The sequence below is a fragment of the Corythoichthys intestinalis genome, chromosome 5, assembly GCF_030265065.1.
Source record: "Corythoichthys intestinalis isolate RoL2023-P3 chromosome 5, ASM3026506v1, whole genome shotgun sequence".
NCBI classification, from domain to species: domain Eukaryota; kingdom Metazoa; phylum Chordata; class Actinopteri; order Syngnathiformes; family Syngnathidae; genus Corythoichthys; species Corythoichthys intestinalis.
The window spans coordinates 22742892-22767240 of NC_080399.1; the positions used below are offsets into that span (position 1 = coordinate 22742892).

Sequence of the window (24349 nt, forward strand, 5' to 3'; positions counted from 1 at the left end):
AACATGGAACCCACCAAAAGAAAGATTAGACTCTCTTCTTTCAGCAGAAAAAGAAAACGTTAGTTCATATATTTTTCCATTCTTTAGAAATCAGTATTAGAAAAAAGCTTAGTTTGAGCAATTTTCCAATTTCTGATGAAAAAACAGAGAAATTGAGCTTTTTGTAAAAACATACATTTCAAACATAACTTTGACTTTAACACAGCTATTTTTCACTTTTTTGAAATCCCAAACATCTGAATAATGTTTTCGTTCTACAAAATAACATAAACAACAAGACAAATAGAGCTTTTGATCGCACAGTAACAATTTATTTACACATAACTAAACTACTGAATTGTTGAACTATTTGCGCACATAACAACGGGGAAGGCTCTCGGTTGCTCCCGGTTGAATGAGGTGGCTCCCAGTAATCTGATGAGTCTGGAACAAGATCGGTCTCACTTTTTTCATCATCTTCATCGTTGGTTTCAACCTCGGGCTTAGGAGTAACGCAATGTGAGCTCCGCAGAACGCGTGTGGAACCTGACGCTGTTGGGGCCGTCACCGTCTGTCTCATCAAGATAGATTTTTTTAATATCCTTTTTTGACGATGGTTTCGTTTTGCTTTCAAAACACTCCTCCAGTGTCGTTTGCCTTTTTTTCCCGATCGTTCTCCACATTTTTCTCACGCGTCCTCACAAGATCCCTCCAACTTCCGTTTCCTGACTACTTGTCTTCACTTCCTTTCTTGGCCCGAGATGAGTTCTTACGAAATGCGCTACTGCCCTCCAGTAGCCAGTTTTATTGCTTTAAAATGAGTTTTGAGCATTGTGCATTGCAGTTTAGGTGCAACAGAACCCAGAGATGCCTCTTGTCAAAAAACAACGTAAAAGACGTATAAGTACGTTTTTGGGACACTGAAACAATCAAAAATAGAACGTATTTAAACTAGGGCTGTCAAAATTAACGCGTTAACGGGCGGTAATTAATTTTTAAAATTAATCATGTTAAAATATTTAACGCAATTAACACATGCGCGGAACGACCCACTCAAGCATTGCCGCGGACAGACGACAATGGCGCCGTTTGAAGTATATTGAGAGCTAAGGGCAGAGACAAGCAAGTGGAGTGGACGCAGGTGTTACCGGAACCCGCCAAGGGGGCCTCTGTTATTTTCAATTTGACCGGCATTGTCAGATTGAGCAGTGAGGAAGAAAGTGGTCGAGCAAGAGTGGGAGCGAGAGAGTAGAGTAAGTGCGTAGTTAGCGCAGGCCTGAGCGCTGAGTTTCCCACATGCTTTTGTTTTGTCAATAAAAGTATTCATAAAAAGCCATCTGACGCCTCTCGGTGTTTATATGTTTGCCGCCATCTTCCTCAGGAGGTAATCGGACGAACCGAGCCATCTGACGACAATAAGCCAACATGATTCACCGGTCCAATGAGGTCCATAGCACTACCACGTTCCTAGCAGGATGAAATGGTAACGCAGACATTTATTGGAGCCGCGCTATTTAATGGGTTACGCAGTAACTTCCACAATTGTTATAACTATTGTGGCAAGCAAGATGATGTTTTACTTAACACCATGTATTGTACTAAACGCAGAGAAGATATATCCTTTGCAGCAACCACTGTGACTCGTGGTTGCTCAAATTCCCATAATGCATTTGGGCAGTTAAGAACATTTAAATCGCTACAGTATCATTTAGTGACAGCACAACAAAAATAATATTCCTATCTCTCAAAAATAAAATAAGGTTCACAAAAAGAAAAGCGCTCAATGCAAAGAGATCTGGCATTCCCAATCAAAATAGCTATGCAAAATAATACGCTATTCAAACATTAAGTTTAGCTAAAAAAAAAAAACACTAGATGGCAATATTTAGTCACAATATACAAACTATCAAAATTACTATAACTTGTACTCACATTTATCTTTTATGAATTAAAAGTCTATCCGTGGATCCCTTTCACAGAAAGAATGTTAATGTTAATGCCGTCTTGTGGATTTATTGTTATAATAAACAAACACAGCACTTATGTACAGTATGTTGAATGTATATATCCGTCTTATCTTTCCATTCCAACAATAATTTACAGAAAAATATGGCATATTTTAGAGATGGTTTGAATTGCGATTAATTACGATTCATTAATTTTTAACCTGTAATTAACTTGATTAAAAATTTTAATCGTTTGACAGCCCTAATTTATAGTTTTTTTGAGCAAATGAGTTCACCATATGACACAAAATTCTAAATTGCTGCATAAACATTGACGAATCCTCACCAACGAAAACACCCTTTTTGGAGCGGCCAATAAATAGATAGCTGTTGTGGTATTTTTCTGGCTGTGACACTGTATGTCTGGCATCTGGGAATCGGTGCATGTCCAAGCACGAGGGTGGCATGTTTGGCCCGATGTGATAACACGGTATCTTCCTTCATTGGGATTATTATCTGGCATGTGCAGCGCGTAAGCATTGCACACCGACTGGATTCCTCATCCTTTGACTTAATGAATTGATTCCAGCACATCATTAACATGCCCCACTCTACTGCTCCATACACATATGTCTTAATTAGCCGCTCATTGGCTGTTTAATTACAAGAAAACAGCTGACAGCTGCCAAGTTGCTTTATAATGGAAGCCATTATAGGAACAGGCTATTACTGCCAGCGACACGCAGCACTCCGTAATAATGCTATGATTTATGGTCCAAACTTTTGTACTCATACATATCATTATAGGTCTCTCTGTCTCTACTAATTAGCAATCATTAAAAGATATATTTCAGCAGTTTATTCTTTAGTGTTCTCTTCTGTCTTTTGACTGTGTGAGGAGAAGTTGACAGACCCGCTTCACATAAACAACTTGTGGACACACGAACACACACACACACAGGCGATCGCAAACAGTAAAGGTGCAGGCAGGCTGAGGAATGCTAATGATGTGCTGGGTGACAAGCACAGAGACAAGAATACACTCTCAGCACAAAACTCTGCTCACTGTTTGAATGGCTGGTGTATTTGAAACAATCCAAACGACAACTTCAATAGAAGCAACACGACGTTGCAAACAGCCAACAATCTGCTCTAATTCAAAGCCCTCTTCCTTTTGATTATTGTAGCTCAAGAAGAGCGCACTATGACAGAAGCCAAAAAAGGTATATCCGCCCCTGAAATGGGAAGAAAAAGAAAGACTCGAAGGAATTGTTTTAGTCCTTGACCGCCACGTGTTTACATTTTGTCAGTCTCACAACTTCAGCAAGCAACTTTTTCGATTTTTTTTCTAATATTAAAAAAAAAACATATCTTGACTCTTACCTTACATCCTTCACATGTTATCACACCATAATGGATGCCTGATGATTTGTCTCCACAGATCTTGCAGGGAATTATTTCGATTTGAGCTGCATAGGAGAGAAAAGAACAAGAAAAATAGAGAAAGTGTGAAAATAATGAAACTAAGTCATACATTTTGCTGTCACATGTCACTGTACAACACCCTCCCCATGGCTCCATGTTGGTACATAAAAGATCACTGTGTTTAAATAAAACGTCTCATCCGCAGGCTTTTGAATGCTTGCCTGCACAAAGATGAAGTGGAATATTTACAGCTCTGTGCTTGAGTTTTTCTATGTGTGAGAGAAAAAGCAATGGAAACTTTTTTGGTCCCTACAAATTGTAAATATGGTGTGAATTATCATCCTAAACACAACATTGATGGACCGTATTTTTCGGACTACAAGTCGTAGTTTGGCTGGGGGTGCGACTTGTACTCAGGAGCGACTTATGTGTGAAATTATTAACACAATATGATATCATTTCACATGTTATTTTGGTGTTTTGGAGTGACACTGATGGTTTGGTAAACTTGTTAGCATGCTCTTTATGCTATAGTTATCTGAATAACCGTTAATAGCTATGGCCATGTTAGCGTTCTGCTTTGGCAATGTGTCTTCAATTTGGTTAATTGACTTTTTTTATATTGAAATGCATGCTTTTAGTTTGTGGGACTTTCACGTCCAAGTGGGGTCGCAGTCGCACTTGTTTACGCTGAGAAGAGCGCTCACAGGCCAGAAGAAGACGACAGCTATGCAGCGTCTGAGCGATTGGGCGAGAGAGAGAGAGAAACACGGCTGCAAACTTACGTTCATTGTTTATGCTTGTAAAATATCTCTACAGAGGCAACGCCTGTGTGTAACATCTTTTCTCTTGTTGTTGTTGTGTGTTTTCCACCCGCGATCGGACACTTAGAGCCACTTGTGTGGTTGTTTGAACGATGCGCTAATGCTAGTGAACGCATGCTAACCGTTTGTGTCATTGCTGTAATAGCAGCTAATTATCATTTATTTACGTTGATGCGAACTTGTTTGGTATCGAGGACGAAATTGATTAGTATTTTTTCTATTTTTAGTTTCACTCTTCAAATGATGGTGTCATAACGACGGCCAAAATAAAGTCAGCAAATTATACGGACGTCCAGCATAGTCATTTGGGAGTTTAGCTCGCTGTGTAGCCAGGACCGAGCCGTAGCGTCGCATTTCATTGTTCATGCATCATGTAACATTATCATACTGTACACTTATTCAGCATGTTGTTCTCTATTGTATTTTTATATTAACTTGCCTTTCAAGATGACATATCTGCTCTATGTGTTGGATTTCATCAAGTAAATTTCCCCTAAAAATGTGACTTATACTCGGGTGCGACTTATAGATGTTTTTTTCCTCTTCGTAGGGCATTTTATGGCTGCTGCGACTTATACTCAGGTGCGAATTATAGTCCGAAAAATACGGTACTGTAAACACTGGTCAAAACTTAATTCATGATACACTCACCAGCTCAGTCTTAGGGGCAAAACATACAGGAGGTGATGAGTGATGGCGAAATGCGAAAGTCATCGGCGTGGAGCGCGATGCGACTATAGCGGCAACCGACAGCGACACACGTCGCCCTCTGGCTGTGTGTCCTCGCTCGTCTCTGATTGGCTATGAATTTGCAGGGCATTTCGAAATTTCCTGTTTTCTGAACACCAACAACTTCCCATATTGCTGCTTTTTTATTTATGTCTCGGACATCATGCCGAGAGGTATCATAAAGTATGTGCTGATCCCACGTACACTACTAAAATGACACGCTGCTCCATGTTGACAAAGTTTTTTTTTTTTTTTTACCTTTTATGACAAGCAATGTTAGAGAAAAAATGAATATCCATGTTGACAGTTTTTTTTTCCCCATCTTGACAAAGTGTGGTGTGTGGATGTCAATTTCTGATTGGCCGGTGTCCTGGCAAAGTGATTTGTCTATCAATAAATCCGTTGCTGATTCGTTGAAGTGTGAGGCGACAGCGACTAAAATACAATCATTTCCTGTTTTCTTATATCGCGTCGATGGTCCGTATGTGCACATGTGCAAAATTTCACGTGCACGAACGTCGTGTGTCGCTTCGCCGCAAGAGGGTTGGCGATTTTCGCCTCATCGTGCTTGTTCCACAGAAATGCATTGAATGCAAGCGACGTCGCCTCCCGTGTGTTCTGGCCCTCATTTTCCATGGAACGAGTGGGGCGAGGCCAACCCTTTTGCGGCTAAGCGACACACGACGTTCATGCATATGAAATTTCGTGCTCGCACTCGTACACGCAGACCAGTGACACAATATAAGAAAGAAAGAAACGGTTCTATTTTTGTCATTGTTACCTAAGAAGGGTCTGACTGCGGCCCAGAGCAAAGCGACAGCCACTACAAACCACGCCTCATACAAACCACGCCACCTACAAACCACGCCTGCTGTTGGTACGGTAGCGCGAAGAATTCGTTTACAATGTGAAGTTCAAAGAGTTTTTGGGACAATAAGCCCTAGCCCAATTCCTTACTCTAAACTTAACTAGAAACAAGGGATTGCGGACATAGGGGTGTACTTAAACATAACTAGATTGTAACCTTTTTATGTTTGGAAGTCATTTAATGTTGTGAATCAACCGTTAAAGTTGTTAAAATTGCTCCTGTTATTGCATTAGTTCCCTTTTGTCTACTTTCGACATGTGAAAGTGTTAAAAATGAACACACATCCAAAAATATGAAAGATGATAAATCAAATCAAATTAAATCCCAACGCACTACTGTTAAATCATAACATGACACCCCGTGAATGTCAGGCATGTTGAGACTATGCAAACTCATTTAGAATCAAACACAGTATTTGGAAAGATCTAATTGCACAGGTGAAATGAATCTACATGTGTGTAAACTAGTGACTTAAAAGTAGGCCTTTGAATGGTGAAGATTTGATCCCTGTTGCAATACTTGAGTTCATGGTGACTGAAATTCTCTTAAAAATATGAGTTTACTATGAAAAGAAACATTTATGACACTGACCAAAACTAGCCAAGAGAATAAGTACGTATCCTGGATGCATGTATGTCTGTTTCAAGGGCATTAAGGAAGGCTTAAGCGATTAAACAGCTGCTTCACAAACACATAGTGATTCATCAAGGAGTCCATAGTTGTTCATTTGCATCTCAAAAATAAGGGATATCCTTTCAAGGATAAAAATGTCCAAATTTTGGAGAGGAAGGTGGTTTGATAGAGGTGGAAATGAAGCCGTCTCAATCGACTAGACAAACCAAAGAGCAAGAACCACACACATATTGTTGTTTTCCTGATCGTTCGAAGACAGAAGAACCCAATGCTGTAGCTAAACTCTACTTAATGCTCTTGCAGTACCTTCATTCATCCATCAGCTCCAATGGTAATGCTACGATGCCAAACTATGCATTTTAACTACCACCTCCTCATCTCCCACCAGAGATCTCTATCTCATAGCCCTTCTCCAACATCTCCCACATCTTAGCTCCGGCATCCCAACAGCAGAGGCAGACAAAATCCACTATCTGATCTAAATCGAGGAAACATCACCTCGGGATATTTTCTTACGATGTAATGGCCTTTTCTGAGCAGCCAATCCAAATGCAAGGAAGTGGTGCACCAACTAAGGGGGGATGCGATGATTTTGTCATAATAAGATGCAATAAAAAAATAATAATTAAGAAGCGGCGCACCGTCGGCGATGTCAGAGCGTTACATCAGCCTCCTCCCTACGGCCATGCCTAATGCTCCATATGATAAAGCCATGTCTACGCCAAGCTCCTTATGGCCCTTGTACACCTTAACAAGCAATCTCTTGATGCCGGTTTGATCACTTTACAAGTTCTTTGCCGGGGCTCAATCCACAGCTCCTTTTCCATTTTAATCAGCCGCCGAGGAGTCTGCAGTGTCTTGTGGATAATGTCCTTGTCCCTGAGGCCCGCCCGGGATAGACCCTTAACACAGAGCCTCTAATCCACTAACTAATAGCCAAGCTCTATTCATTCACCAATCTGTGTCTGTCCTCGCACTGCTGGAGTCAACAAGACCGGCCGTGTTTACATGGAATTAGCCTACATTTTAGCAAAATGAACAAAAGCAAGTGGTGGATGGTGTACAATTAACCCTCCTCCAGACAACACGTCCTGCCATTTGTGATTTTCGCACACAATGGTGGGTGATGCACCTCGCCGGCAGATTATTGTGGAATCCAAGCAGGGGGGCGGGCTTTGAAACCCTATCTGAGAGGGTTAATTCATAATTAATCTTTTCCTCATAGTGAACGCTTGCTCGTTATGGCAAATGGGCCTGTCGCCGTGTGAGTGCACTCCATTGTTTGTTTCTGTGTTCTCCCTGCATGAGCATTAGCGGTGCAGTGTGTTTCGACTCCTTTAGCATTTTCAGCCTCATTACTTACATAATTTGTTCTGACATGCACTCACAACAACTGAAGCGTGCTGTAATTATGACTAGCTGTGGTTGTGGCCAGCTAAAGCACGTAGTGACGGGTCCGTGCCAGTGGGTGGTAGTGCAGGGCCGCGGCTACGCTTTCTGATGCCTGACTAAGCCAGGCTTCCACCCACCCTATCCGACCCGCAGGCTTTTTTGGCTTTGAGCGCCAGCCTGCGATAGCTCCGGGCTTAGGCTGCTGCTAGTTACCCTTACCCCCACCCCCACGACGAGATGCCTTCATCTCTCCGCGAGCTGGCTGGGCGCTCGTTCAGGCCTGACGTTGTGCCACATAAGGTGAATGCGATGGGAGTAGACGGGGCACGCTGGTGCCAGGTCAGGCGGGACACGCACACACAAAAGCAAAGCTCGCAAACAAAAGCCCTATCTGCAGCAGGAAGGCCCTCAGTGCACACATCCTTGCCGGTTAACACCCTCTCACTCCAGCCCGGCGTAAGCTGCTGGATGTGGAGAGCACTCAAGAGTAAAAAAGGTTTGTCTCTGGACCAGCTGAGGGAGGCTCTGTGCCTCCTTGTCTGAACATATAGTTATTTCCACACTGGGATAAGCTGCTTTCCAAAAGAGGTGCAGGGGAGAATAAAAGGCGGATACAATTTGAAATCAAACACACCATGAAGACACACTCCAAAACACTACACAGTGAGGAGTGTAATGTGATACAACCCTTCAATAAATTGATTCCAATACATACACTGGATATGACCTCTGATTTTTAATTCTCCATCTCAAGCGAAACATTTTGGACAGTTCTATGCTTCAAACTTTTCGGAACAGTTTGTAGAAGGACTTTCCTATACCTATACTCCAGTGCAACAAGTGACGCCTATAAAGGCATGCCTGGTTGAATTTGGTGCAGGACCAATCTGACTTCACAAATAAGGTCAATTTGGGGTCACTTTAAGGCATAACTATGGAGTGTAACAAGACAATAATTCTCTAACTATCGACCCTTAAATGATAATGCTTTAAGGTTCCACTTATATTAACTGATTATTCATTTTTTTCGTTTTTGATGCAATGAGGCAGTACTTGGCTGCAAACAAGAAAAGCAGTTGTTTCACTCCCAACTAGTTTGCATGTTACAGAACAGCATGGCATCAGAATCTGCATTTCCATTAGTTATTCCCAAATTGAAAGTGATACAGTGTATCACAAAAGTGAGTACACTAGGGCTGTCCCAAACGACTAATTTTCTCCCGATTAGTCAGCCGACTATTTTTACGATTAGTCGACTAATCTAATATTTAAAAAAAAAAAAATTGGGGGGAGGGTGGGGGGTTGTTTACAAATTTAGCAATGAAATTTTTGTCGACGCTTATCAATTCACAAAAAAACATATTGGAACACTTAAATTATTAATTAAAGTACAAATAAACACATAAATAACAGTAATAAATCACAAATAAACAATGAGTTCAAATGCTGATAGAATTAACTTGAAGCATCCCGATTGAAAAGGTGGTCTCTTAAACTGATGGTTTACAACTTTTATTTGATCCTTGATGTAATCACACCGTAAAAGCTGCGGTGCACACAAATAAAAACACAATTTGAAATTAACAAAAACTTTTCACATTTTTCCTTTTAAACCTTATTTATATATCAATGAATTGCCTTTACCTTAATTTATGACCTTATCATTGACAATCTCTCCCTTGAGTGCAATTACTGTATATACTGTATATATTTATGACCTTTTAACCTTATATAATTTTCTATACCATAAAATAAACCATAACATGAAATAAACCTTTCAGTTAGCATTAAGGACAATACTAATAGCACTTATAGGCCCATTGTCAATGAAACATTATTATTCAGTAAGGCGACAGCACCCTCTGGTGTACAAAAAATGAAAAAAAAAAATTTACCAACTGGGTGACGGCATTTGAGTTGTTTATTCACGGCCGACGTGCCGCCAAGCTTGGCATTGAAGAGACAGGACAGAAGAGTGTACCCTCCGTTGTTTCTTTGAAATAGGTCAATGTTTTGGACACTCTGGTGCGCTTTTTTAGGCTTTGTGCCGCTTTCCCCGCTTGCATACTGAGCATCCGACATTCTGAACTTTCCACGCATATATATATATTTTTAACCCTTCATTAACCGTCGACGGGATGTTGTGCTCGTCGACGGATTTACGTCATCGATGACGTCGACTATGTCGACTAGTCGGGACAGCTCTAGAGTACACCCCTCGCATTTCTGCAGATATTTAAGTATATCTTTTCATGGGAAAACACTGACAAAATGACACTTTGACACAACGAAAAGTAGTCTGTGTGCAGCTTACATAATAGAGTTAATTTATTTTCCCCTCAAAATAACTCAAAATATAGCCATTAATATGTAAACCCATAGCAACAAAAGTGAGTACACCCCTTAGAAACTACATCTCTAAATGTCCAAATTGAGTACTGCTTGTCATTTTCCCTCCAAAATGTCATGTGACTCGTTAGTGTTACTAGGCCCAGGTGTGCATAGGGAGCAGGTGTGTTCAAATTTGTAGTGCAGCTCTCACACTCTCTCATACTGGTCACTGAAAGTTCCAACATGGCACCACATGGCAAAGAACTCTCTGAGGATCTTAAAAGGCTTATTGTTGCGCTACATGAAGATGGCCAAGGCTACAAGAAGATTGCCAACACCCTGAAACTGACCTGCAGCACAGTGGCTAGGATCATCCAATGTTTTAAAAGAGCAGGGTCCACTCAGAACAGGCCTCGGGTTGGTCGTCCAAAGAAGCTGAGCGCACGTGCTGAGCGTCACATTCAAATGCTTTCTTTGAAAGACCGTTGCAGGAGTGCTGTCAGTATTGCTGCAGAGATTGAAGAGTTGGGGGGTCGGCCTGTTAGTGCTCAGACCATATGCCGCACTCTACATCAAATTGGTGTGCATGGCTGTCACCCCAGGAGGAAGCCTCTTCTGAAGACGGTACACAAGAAAGCCCGCAAACAGTTTGCTGAAGACATGTCAACAAAGTACATGAATTACTGGAAGCATTTCCTATGGTCTGATGAGACGAAGATTAATTTGTTTTGTTCTGATGGTCTCCAGCGTGTGTGGCAGCGACCAGGTGAATACAACAAAGATAAGTGTGTCGTGCCTACATTCAAGCATGGTGGTGGGAATGTCATGGTCTTGGGCTGCATGAGTGCTGCAGGTGTTGGACAGTTACATTCCATTGAGGGAAACATGAACTCCAACTTGTACTGTGAAATACTGCAGCAGAGCATGATCCCCTCCCTCCAGAAACTGGGTCGCAGGGCAGTGTTCCAGCATGACAATGACCCCAAACACACCTCCAAGATGACCACTGCTTTACTGAAGAGGCTGAGGGTAAAGGTGATGGACTGGCCAAGCATGTCACCAGACTTAAACCCAATAGAACATCTTTAGGGGATCCTCAAGCGGAGGGTGGAGGTGCGCAAAGTCTCAAATATCCGGCAGCTCCGCAACGTCGTCATGGAGGAGTGGAAGAGCATTCCAGTAGCAACTTGTGAAGCTCTGGTCAACTCCATGCCCAGGAGAGTAAAGGCAGTTCTGGATAATAGTGGTGGCCACACAAGATAGTGACAGTTAACATGTTGTATGTTAATATTGACAACTTTCACTACGCGTGTACTCACTTTTGTTGCCAGGGGTTTAGATATTAATGGCTATATTTCGAGTTATTTTGAGGGGAAAATAAATTAACTCTATTATATAAGCTGCACACGGACCACTTTTCTTTGCGTCAAAGTGTCATTTTGTCAGTGTTGTCCTATGAAAAGATATACTTAAATATCTGCAGAAATGCGAGGGGTGTACTTACTTTTGTGATACACTGTATGTCAAATATTTTGGCAAAGTCCAACTGCGCATTTCAATTGAGGGCTGTTTTTTGAAAAAGGCCTCAGTGAATTTCAGTTTGTGAATTGCTAGGTGTAATGGAAACACAGCTAGCTGGTACTTTGAAAACTTAACAGTATTATACATCGCGATTGCAGACAATATGAAGTATCAGCAGTGTTGTAAATCTTACTTTAAAGAAAGTAATTAATTACAGTTACAAATTACTTCTACCAAAAAGCAATTGAGTTAGTAACTCAGTTACCTCAATGTAAGAGTAATTAGTTACTTGGCAAAGTAGTTACTTTTCATGTTCTACACGTTATTACATGATCCATTCTATAACATCTTCAATCAAATATGTTTATATTAACAGATTGAATTGAACAGTTTTTTTGTTTTGTTTTTTCATTCCACCCCAAAAAACATAGGTCACCCTATGTGAAGTTCAAAGGGTTTTTGGGACAATAGGCCCTAGCCCAATTCTTTACCCTAAACTTAACTAGACACAGGGGTATTGCGGATATTGCGATAACTAGATTGTAACCTTTGCTATGTTTGGAAGTCATTTAATGTTGTGAATCAACTGTTAAAGTTGTAGAAATTGCTCCCGTTGATTGAATTAGTTTCCTTCTGTCTACTTTCGACATGTGAAAGTTTTAAAACTGCTTCATCATTTAAAGATAGATTCAAGTCAAGATTTTGCCGATTTAGGAGTACTTTAGATAAAAAGTTACTTAGGTTCTCTATGAAAGTTTGCTACAACAGAGCCTTCCTGAGAAGTCTACTGCTGTAAGATGGCGGCTGTTTACTAACGCTGGCGAGTCTATAATTTCACATCTAGTTCTCTATACATGTGCTAACGCCGCTGAGTCTGTCATTTCGCATCTAGTTCTATATACAGTACATGTGATATCTACCGTAGCATCATGTGGGCGTAGTTTGTAGGCTGTCGGCTGCAGTCAGGTATTATTGGAGCCACCTTGCAAGGGCATCACAACTCCCTTTCCTCCTCCCCACTCTCCATGTCTCTCAGATATTTCTCGGGTCATTCAACCAAAGTAGTAACGCACGCCTTTACATCTTCAGTAACGGTGACAGCATTGCAAAGATGAGAAAAGTAATTAATTACATTACTCACTACTGAAATAAATAACGCTGTTAGTAACGCCTTTATTACCTAATGCCGTTATTAACAACACGGATTATTAGTCGTTCGTATCGTTGTGTAATGTAATGTAATTGCACTCAGAGTGACAAATTTGATCCATCCTAAAATTTAACCTTTAACTGAAGAAGCTGTACTGTTCAGCTAGAATGGGAAATTCATGATTCACACAGGGTTAGTCAGTCAGACACAAAAAAGGCCAGCGCTGATAAGCACTCCTAGTCTGACAGTCAATATCTATTGACAGGCGCCGCTGTGTTAAGTGCCTTGCGGAGTGAGGCCGACTGCCGCTGGCCCGCTTGCGCTTGACCAGCGCAATGCCACTGATCCCATTCAGCGCCTCTCCTCTCCTTGCCCGCCAGCCCCAGTTTACTCTATTTATGACATCAAAGCTCGGCACAGTTTGACGGGCAGCAACGTTCAAGCCCATCGCAGTAGTCCGCCACTACTCACAGCACTACCATGTGATGGCCTCTGCGAGCTGACCACTTGAAAGATACCTGCTGAGATGCCCAAAATTATGTTTAATTCACACTGTGACACGACTGACAAGGGCAGGATGATCGTTTTGCCTTCTTGTAGCTGGGCACGACGCGGTGGTCTTTTGGCAGTAGGTCCGGCCTATAGAGGAGACATTCTTTGTGCGGCTGAGCAGTTCAAGGACACTGATTCACCACGCTCTCCGTTTCCTCGGAGGAGGAGGGTGCGTCACTCAAGGCGCATGTACGAAAGGCCAGCGTGGCTTCTGCATGTTCACCCACTGACCTTCACTGTCTTCTCCAGAGAACTGAGATTTGCCCGTTGCTAAAAGTACACGCCATTATCAAAGGGAGGAAGAGTGACAGTTGATTTCTAACACCCACAACAATTTGCCAAACGCGCACTCACAGCTTAGAGGGGGCCTGTCAAGTTCATTTTAGTAGCGACGCTACATAGACAGACACTGTAGGACGGAATATTGCGTTTCAGTGCCCTGCAGGCACATTAATGCTTCATTTACAGATGTACAGTGACATCATGAAAAATGCAAAGCTGAGAAATATGTTGAAATGCTGGTGAAATGTTGAGGTAACTTCCGTGCTAATTAATGTTCACTTATGAACTAAAATTAGAGTCATGTATAAAATTTATAGGATTTGTCAAAGCAAAACCATCGCATAATATTGGTCGACTTCCAATTTGTTCTCATTCCGAGAAAAATGTACCCAATTAGAACGTAATTATTGTAGTGCGGTATTTGAATGACTAGCATGTCTGCATGTTCTGAGGTTGGAGTTTTCCTTCCGTGTGAGTTTTGATTAATGTCATACTGTAGATATTAAGAAAACATTACCGTATTATACTTGGATATTGGTTGCAGTGAACTGTATTACCTCGCTTTCCTTATTCAGTTACAAAAGGGATAAACTATCGAAACTCCTCAGGCAGTTTTACACCATCTCATTAGATTGGGTGCACCTAACGTTGCGGCCAGTCAGTGCAAGTGCAAACGAGGAAAATAACTGCAGAAAATCTCCTGACTGAACGCTAGTACTGGTGACGTCGAAGGATTAAGATTATCCCTTACGTTCCAGCCCCATGCTCAGTCCACTGTCATAATGCAGAGCTTAACCCATTCCCCGATTGGACCATTAAATCATTTTCCCGCCTGATGATTTAGGATCTAACAATAAAGGTAGAATGGATTCTACTTTATAATGTTGCCTATTTTCTCATTGGCTCATTGTCAAAACACATTTTTGAATAAAAGCATGTTTTTCCCCCATAATGTGTTTGAATGTGTGTGTGTTTGTGTACGACATCTGTCAATGACAGCATGACGCAAGACAGCTCATGTCAGAGATTATGTAAGGAACTGGACAGGGCACAGCACTATGAACAGATTACCAATTCTTCTTTCATCACACAAACTGTGTTAATACATTCACCTCCTCTACTTTTCGAGCACAGGATCCAAAATTTGAGAAGCATGGCACGCCTGTTCCCTGGACTATTCCACAAAGGATGATTGAAAAGAAATAAAAGAATTGAAAAAGAAGGAAAATTTAGTCTGCACAGACTGGAGGGGAGGGACTAAAATGGCTAGCTGGTGCACATGAAGGCGCTGTTCCACCATCATTATATGTAGTTATTTATTTTTGCAGCATGAACTTGGCATTTGGCAGTGGGGATCAGCTGTCGCTCTTTGCTGAACACACACATTTATGACAGATCTGGCCTAACAAGACAAGCGCGGAACTCTGTTTCTTTTTGTAGCTGTGTGAGTTCGTTGGATACATATACAGAATATTTTATTTATTTCCATTTAAGCAGCAGAATAAAGGTCATTTGAATGTCAGCAGCAAAGGACAGTGGTGGCACGTAACACAGGCAGGATGTATGAGTTATTTGTTTATGGACTGGAGGCATATCTACACCAGACCTGCCTGCTGGAATGGCATTTGCTGCTTTGGAACAAAATGAAGCAAACAGCCCGGTAGACAAATTTACCTGAAGCCTGGAACTCAACAACATCATCATCATCATCGTCATGCTCCTCTTTTCAAGCTATAAACACGGTGCAGTCATCCAAAATATTCGGACCACAAGGGATTAGAGGAAGGAAAGATATAATTGACAATTTGAACATTCCCATGCACGCTTCATCCTGTTAATTCCATCCAATAATGTAGCTGTGATTATCCCACCGTACTGCGGACATGTTTTATTTGATGCTTCATGCAGTGACTTTGGTTCAACTCAACGTCTGGGCTGTTGCCCTGGGCTGCTTTTTGGATGAACTCATGCGTGCATCACTGTGTGTTTGTTTGTGTGTGAGGCCTATTAATATTTCAACACTGCCCAGCGCCAGATGCCTGTACAACAAAGCAGCACTTCCCTGCACATGTCTCCCTCTTTATTTACTTGACTGTTTTATTGAAAGAGCACCCTGACACACTCAACAAGGGGCTAGCAGGAATAGGCGAGGAATACAGATCCCTAAGCCAACGCTAATTTATGTGTCGTAGTGGTAAAGATTGACAAGGTTCCTGAATGGAAGTGTGAGTGCCTGTACTTTAGGCGAAGATGAGAACAAATGACTTTACTGATGGATAGCGATGGGAATCGAAATCCCATTCCAATTCCGAACCGGTTCCTAGTGTATCGAGGCCTCAACATCAAAATGAAATAGCCTTAACGATCCCTTTAACGATTCCTAAAGACGCGTATTGCGTAATCACATGATGTGATGCGTCTTGTTGTCCAGACGCATCAAACTAGCAAGGCGCCAACAATCACTCGCTCCAAAGTTTGGCTACCCTTCACCAGGAAAGAGGGTGAAAATGAAAGGTTACGATGCAGAAGACGTTGGTATAATATGCTGACTTTATTCAGCCGTCGTCACATCATCACTTGAAGAGTGAAACTAAAAACAGAAATGAAACTAGGGTTGTTCCGATCATGTTTTTTTGCTCCCGATCCGGTCCCTATCGTTTGAGTATCTGCCGATCCCGATATTTCCCGATCCGATTGCTTTTTTTTTTTTGCTCCCGACTCAATTCCAATCATTCCTGATAATTTTTCCCGATCATATACATTTTGGCAATGCATTAAGAAAAAAATGAATACAACTCGGACGAATATATACATTCAACATACAGTACATAATTTACTGTATTTGTTTATCATGACAATAAATCCTCAAGATGGCATTTACATCATTAACATTCTTTCTGTGAGAGGGATCCACGGATAGAAAGACTTGTAATTCTTAAAGGATAAATGTGACCTTTTATATTGTGACTAAATATTGCCATCTAGTGTATTTGTTGAGCTTTCAGTAAATGATACTGTAGCCATTTAACTTCTGCCCAAATGCATGATGGGAAGTGAAACCATGACTGTGCGTACTGGTACCAATTGATATATCTTCTCTGCATTGGGAAATAAAATAGGGTGTTAAGAAAAAGATCAACTACTACCTATTTTCCCCACATTCCTTCCCATGATATTTCTAATTGATGAGAGAGGGATTGTAAGGCTTTAGCCAATTAAAAAAAAGCTTCAAAGACTGCCAAAGTTCTCTCGACCCATTTAACGTTGCCTTTTCTATGCATACTTAAAACGGTGCCATTATAGATTGGACGCGACAATGCGTGAGTGGGTAGTGCAGCGCATGCATTAATTGCGTTAAATATTTAAAAGTTATTATCGCCGTTAACGCGATAAATTTGATAGCCCTAGTTTAAGCCAAAACTAAAGACTCTGGATGCGTGTAAGACATTTTGTCTGTAATGTTAAATACAATTAGAAAACGATTTAACTAAAAAATTATACTGTATATATATTAAAAAAAAGCATGTCCGATATTTTTTTGCCAATTCTGATACTTTTAAAAACGACGTTATCGGGACATCTCTAAATGAAACAAATCAATTTCGTCCCCAATAACAAACAGGTTCGCATCAATGTAAATCAGCGATGATTAGCTGCTAATACAGTAATAACACAAATGGTTAGCATGCGTTCGCTAGCATTAGCCCATCGTTTAAACCACTACACAACTGGATTTAAGTGTCCGATCACGAGTGGAAACACACAACAACAACACAAAAGATGATACATACAGGCTTTGCCTCTGTAGATATTTTACAAACATGAACAAAGAACGTAGGCTCGTAGCAGTTGTTTCCCTCTCTCTTGGATGCTTTGGAGCTGCACTTCTTCGCGTGAAGAAGCGCAAGGGCGCCCCCACTTAAGCGTGCAAGCACACTAAAAACTAAAAGGCATGCATTTCGATATAATGGTAAAAAATACACATATTGCCAAAGACAGAACAAAAACCTATATGCCAATATATACCAATATTTTTTATTTCTATTAGAAAAATGTTTCAGTAAAATGTTACACATTCTTGTGTATTTGCCACTTATTTCAACAGTTAACATTGAGACTTTGGGCCTCTTTTGACCTCGTTGTGAGTTTGTAAGGTTGTCACGTCTGATTAAACAAACTCGACGCCAATCAAAACGTTTGTTCTTCTTTTTCCCTAAATTAGAATCGATAAGAGAATCGATAAAGAATTGAATCGTTAAGCAATATCGATAACGGAATTGGAATTGTAAAAATCGTATCAATTCCCATCCCTACTGATGAACAAACATGATGAAGGGTAGCAAGTGCGCCACATGTCTCTCCTTGTCCTTAACTGAAATTCCCATCATTCCACTACTTCTTGTTGGCAATACAGGTGCACTCCAGCACTGGGTACCCAATGACACACACTGTGTGTGTGTGTTTACCAGCAGGGAAAGAAACTCACGCTGTTTGCGCTGAAAGCACAACGCCATGTGTCGACAGCATTCGCAAAGTTAGTCACTGGAGTTGTGCGACTAGAGCTGAATGACAATAATGTGTAGCAAATATTTACAAGTGGTTAGTACTGTACATCTGCCTCACAGTTCTTAGGTTGTGGGTTCACAAATCTTGCTTTGGTCTTTCTGTATAGAGTTTGTGTGTTCTCTAAGTGCCTGTGAGGGTTTTCTCCCTGTACGCCGACTTCTTCACACATTTCAAAAACATAAATGTTACGCTCATTAACAACTCTAAATTATACGGAGGTGTGAGTGTGAATGGCTGCTTGCCTATACGTGCCCTTTGATTGGCTGGCGCCCATAAAAAGACATTTAGCTGCTTTACAGGAAATGACTGCAAAAACCTATGTATGTGAAACAGTCTGACGTTGATGGTGACATCCCTGCACTCTCTTTTTTCGGTTTCTCCGCTCCACAGTTGGGATTTCAACGCATGCTCTCATCTTAGAAGTCGAGCGTACAGACTACTAAGCCAATAGCCCAGTCAAAATGCAGTGAAGTTACCATATAGACTTGTTACATGTGGATAAGGGCAGAAATGAAATAAAATGAAGTAAATGAAATTAAATTGATGATTTTTTTCTACCAGGATTTTCAGGCATTTGAAAAAAATGGAATGATGAATTTCAGCACTGTACCATTTTATTTACTTTTAAAGGTAAAATTCTGGCAACCAAGGTTGCCAGTATTTTACCATAAATTTAATTATAATCCTGCGTTACAGTTATAAAGGCTTGGAGTACCTCAGACTTCAGGAAAATCTTATAAAATACAAGATAGTCTGCCATTTGTTGACCTTGTACTGCAATTTGGACAAAAACAGCTCGCTTATCTTTATGCACGTCAAGGAGCTTAGCAAAAGTGTGGCGGCCTATGAGAATGTAAAGGGAAAAAAATAACTCTTGTACAAACTTTAGTTTGGTTAAAAGAAATAGATTTCTAATTCCTAATGCAAGAGATAAGCCAAAAATATATAAAATATAATTTAATAATCAATAAAATATATAAAATTAGAATCAACAATTTCAGTTGATGTAGCCTTATTGTTTAAACTATACTATACTGTAGATTATCTTTTCTTTCTAACCATGTTCTTTCTCGTTTGAGGTTTATTAAGCTTTACTTTTGTCATTAAATGTGAAGTAAAGTCTCAGTAACCCTGAATTCTGTTGTGGGATTGTGTTGTAAATGATTTTAGAGTCTAGGAGGGCCCAGCTGTTCTGCTCTCTCTAGGGAGGTTCTGTCTCCCACGCTTTAAAAGAGCTTGGTGTGGTGTCTTCACAGTAGGGGTGTGACAATATATCGAAATGGTGATATATCGTGATACTTTATATCCCAAAAGGTTATCGATATGCTCCTGCCAAGAATCGAAATATCGTTTTAAAAAGGTGTCAGTGTCTAAAAAAATTAATAAAAATGAACCAACAAGTTGCTATCAAAATCTTCCACCATAATAGTGTCTCAGTTAACTCTAAGGCTGCATTGACGGTGCTTGACGCCCAATCCATTTAGACAGAGATTTAGTCATTCTGTCCGATTTTCAGGGCATTTACAGGTTACTTGCTGTCCATTTTAGGGCATTTACATGTCATTACCTGTTGAGTTTGAGTCACTGCCTATTCATTTGGGTGATTCCCAGGTCACTTCCTGTTCATTCACTCAAAATCAACAGGAAGTGACCCATAAAATACCCGAATATCAACAGGAAGTAACTGAAAATCAACAGGTAAATGACCTTAAATGGCACAAAATGACCACATTGCCTGGCATTGGCTGCCACTAACAGCCATAGACGTTCAATCCATTTGAAGTGGGAGGGCTGGCAGCGAATGAACGAACCCTAACCCAAAATCAACAGGAAGTAACTGAAAATCAACAGGTAAATGACCTTAAATGGCCCAAAATTACCTTTTTGCCAGGCATTGGCTGCCACTGATGGCCATAGACGTTTAAATGGATTGGACGTCTACTAGTGATAAACTCAATCCAATTCACAGCAGAAGCTTGTTTTTCTGTTTATTAGTTGGTTGTAGAATATCCTAGAATGATTTCCTGACCAATGTATCGATAATCGTTGTATCGCCATGTCGTCAGATCATCGTTATCGTGAGCTTTGTATCGCAAATCGTATCGTATCGTGAGGTACCAACAGGTTCCCACTCCTACTTCACAGTACAGTGATCCCTCATTTTTTGAGGTTATCGGGGACCAAACCCCATCACAATAAATGAGAAACCGCGATGTAGCGTCCCCCACCATTTTTTTTTTGGTGTGTTCAATGTATTTACCGTAATTTTTGCACTATAAGGTGCACCTGACTATAAGCTGCTACCCACCAAATTTGACATGGAAACCGCATTTGTTCATAGATGTGCCTCACTGTACTATGAGCCGCAGACGTCCTCACTGTATTATGGGATATTTACACCAAACGATATTAACCAGTAACACTTTATTTGACAGCAGCATTATAAGACTCATAAGAGCAAACGAACCACCATGAAGCTTTGATCCAATTGGCTGCAAAGCTTCATTGCTTCAAGATGCTTTATTTGGTCATCACTGTTCTCTTGGGCGAGACAGTCAACTTTTGCTGTCACTGCTATCAACACTGTTGTCATCCATCCTGCCTCCTAGCATGCATTGGAGCGCTACAAATGTAAATAACAGTCAAAATTTATGTTCTGTGCTCATCTGTGGCAGTTGTTTCATTAAATGCTAGTGATGGAATTTATAACTCTTTAGTTGACAGTGGTGCCATAAGACTGTCATAAGCCCATCAAAATTATGACATGACACTGTAATGAACATTGTAAGTATGCTTATAACAGATGTGATTTAGTATTATCCGGCAAATTATCTCACTTTTGAATGGATGTAAAAGATCCGAGCTGGGCATACATTAGAGGTGTGCATCGGCACTGACCTCACGATTCGATTCGATTACGATTCGGAGGGCCACGATTCGATTCGATTCGATTCGATTCGATTAAGAGGGCCACGATTCGATTTGGTTCGATTCGGCAATGCATCACGATGCATTAAAGCCTGGGATGCATTAAAATGCTAAAGCAAAGCATATTTTTCGTGAATCATGAGGCAACACAAGCGGTCAGACATTAAACACCTTTTTATAGGCTCTTGTGTCATTCCTGGTTGTAGTTAAATGAAAATAGTAATATATATAAAAATAATAAAAAAACATCACAGCATTTAATTAGTGCTTTGAATGAGACCAGGGCTTTCTTTTTTTTTTTTTTTACACACACTAGCAGTCTTTCATTTTTTACACACCGCATAAGTTTGGTCAAGTTTCCCACCAACCTCATAGAAGCCAAAATGTCTCCATATGCCTGCTTTCAATGTCTTTGGTGCGTCAGTAATCTTTCGCGCTTCCTCTTTCACCGCTTCAGCCATTGTTAGTATGTCTTATCTCTGCTTTCTTGAGTGCCACTGCGCAATTGCGCATGTCTGTGACGTTACTCCCGTGAGGAAACAGATTTGAGTTCCTCGTCCCCCCTGCATTGCTTGTACAATAGCTCCCTCTACAGGTAAACATGAGAATAATAATACAAATGGGGAAACCAAATCCATTGCATCACTGGAAGATTTTTGAACGGATTTATATATTTTAATATGTGCTGAATCGATTCGGCTTGTTGCCCGCATCGAATCGCATCGTCCATGGCCCGCATCGGGATGCATCGCCGCATCGATTATTGTTGACACCAGTAGCATACATAGAGGTAGTGACATAATTTGCATGATGACACTTAATGACATCTGTCATAAGAATTCAATAATGCCCATGATAGTGCCATGTCGTAATTATGATGGTCTTATGACGCTGCTGTCAAATAAAGTGTTACCTATTAAATAAATCAACAAATAAGCCGCACTGGACTATTAGCCACAGGATTCAAAATGAAGGAAAAAAGTAGTGGCTTATTGTCCGAAAATTATGGTATTCAGATTTAGCATTGGACTGAGATACATACTGTATAAGACATGTTTTTCCAACCCCCCCAAAGAATATTAAAAAAAAAACTTTTATGGTCATCTATATTTTGATAAATGGTTTTAAGCACTTCAAATGTAATAATTATAATAAGTTTTAAACATGTTACTGTCCCACCGAATTAGTTTTAAACAAGAATAATGTACAAAACTACCTTTGTCTTTATTAAATGCTTTAATGCGTCCACTCAAATCCGCTTAAGCTGCTCACTTACACATAATGAGTTGCCACAGCAACTGTTTAACAAGTTAAACGATGACTAACGCATGCGGCGCTTAGAAGTTTCGGCTTCCAAGAGTCTGGCAAGAGCAAACCTTAACGTCTGTCAATCATCGTTAACTTTTATAAGCAACTCCAGTGCCTGACCAAGAAAAGCAGAAGGAGCGAGAGTGAGAGACTATGTGATCGGATCGGGACAGCGCTATAAAATATTGCATTTATTTATTTATTTATTTTATCTGGAAAAAAAAAAAAAAAAATCCACCATGGACTGAGGGCGCAAAGCTGGAAGCGCAAAGTAGCGAGGGATCACTGTATTTGGTTGGGCTCAAAACAGTTTTGTCTTCTTTTTTTTTTTTTTTTAATTATTTTATGTTAGGAAGGGTCTTACCGAACATTCCGAATTAGAGTCGCATGCAGCATTGTTTGCTGTGCTGGTGTTTGCAGAGGCATTGTGATGCACTAAAACTCGGGCTCAGTGAGGCTGAAATCGCACAGGAGCAGACTGATTGACTGGCGTTGCTGCTCTTTGAATTTCTAAGTTTCAGCCCACGTCATGCGAAGCGCTTCAATCCGACCACTCACACTATACAGCAGTCACCACTGTACAGCCTTGATTTTGTGGTCCGGTGCTAAAGTGAGCCAATTCTCTTCTGTACAGAACACTCGTCCCCCTTCAACTCTATTCTCCCTACGGGGACAGCAGCCTGGACTCCACTCGAGATGCACAGGAATATATAAATAATAAATGCTTCAAAACATCCAGTGCAATTACATGCAGAAACCTTTACATAACAACAAGAAGCCTTGTACTATTTCACAAGGGAGTTCTCCACTGCCATGCTGTACAACTTGCTTCCCTCTCTAATTGCTGTATTAGCATGCATTTCTGTAAGACAACCAAAACTCTGCTGTGGGGTTTTGAACAGGAAATATCTCCTAATTCACACAAAGAGAATCAAAACTTACATCGTACAATTTCCTGCATGGTCTCTTCTTTGCCAAAGGGTGACAAGTATATATGGTTTTATGGGTGCTTTTTTTCTACTGTAAAGTGCCTACTTGAGTGTTTCAGTCTGTTATATGGAGGCAGAGAGCAGGGAAAGGATGCGAGAGGTCCCATCTCATGCTGCTGCAAACGGTCAGTGGGTCTTAGGCACGTGGCCAGAACACACATGGTGAGCAGGCTGAATATTTCAACTGACAGTAATTGTCCCTTTGCGGTCTCCTTAGGAAAACATGTTTCCAGACGACACAGACGGGCTGCACTGGCCAGATAGTAATCACGGTTGCCATTTGCTCCGACATAGGGGCGGGTGGGGGTCTGGGGGCTCAGCATATGCCTGCGGCCATGATGCAACTCACAGTTCCCATGTGACCTGACTTCAGCTCTGCACACGTGGATATGGATCAAGATCAACATGGAACTTTAGTATTACGTTAGAAATCCCATTTTTGGGGCAGTTTTTCCTGCATCTAAAATGCATTTAATTTAATCTACTGTGGAACTGTGGAACTATGGCCAATTTTCATGAGTAAGAAACTTTTAAGACCCAACACATTTTGGGGTTATTTTTATGTATCCATCAACAAGACTTAAAAAAAAAAACTTTACAACAAAGGTGATGCATATAAATAACTATATAACTCAAAACAAACAAAACCTACTGTATATATCTATAATAATCGAACAAAAAATTGTTTACAAAAAAAAAATGTTGCATTCATGCAAACATATGTTCTTGTGTAATTTTGGGGTGCTGAATCCAAATCTGACCGTTATTTTTATTTTTGTTTCCGTTTTTTTTTTTTTTTTCCAAATCAATATGTATTTTTTGAGCAATTCAATAAATGCAGACCAATATATATATATATATATATATATATATATATATATATATATATATATATATATATATATATATATATATATATATATATA

At 40.5% G+C, this 24349-nt stretch overlaps 1 protein-coding gene across 2 annotated transcripts in view; it reads right to left on the minus strand.

Moving 5' to 3' along the window:
* roraa (RAR-related orphan receptor A, paralog a) overlaps window positions 1-24349 on the minus strand; it is a 436248-nt gene that overhangs the window by 18810 nt on the left and 393089 nt on the right. For both annotated transcript variants that reach the window (XM_057835948.1, XM_057835949.1), the window contains one exon: window positions 3309-3394. In XM_057835948.1, coding sequence (XP_057691931.1) covers window positions 3309-3394 — 86 coding nt within the window. The remainder of the gene's footprint in view (window positions 1-3308; window positions 3395-24349) is intronic.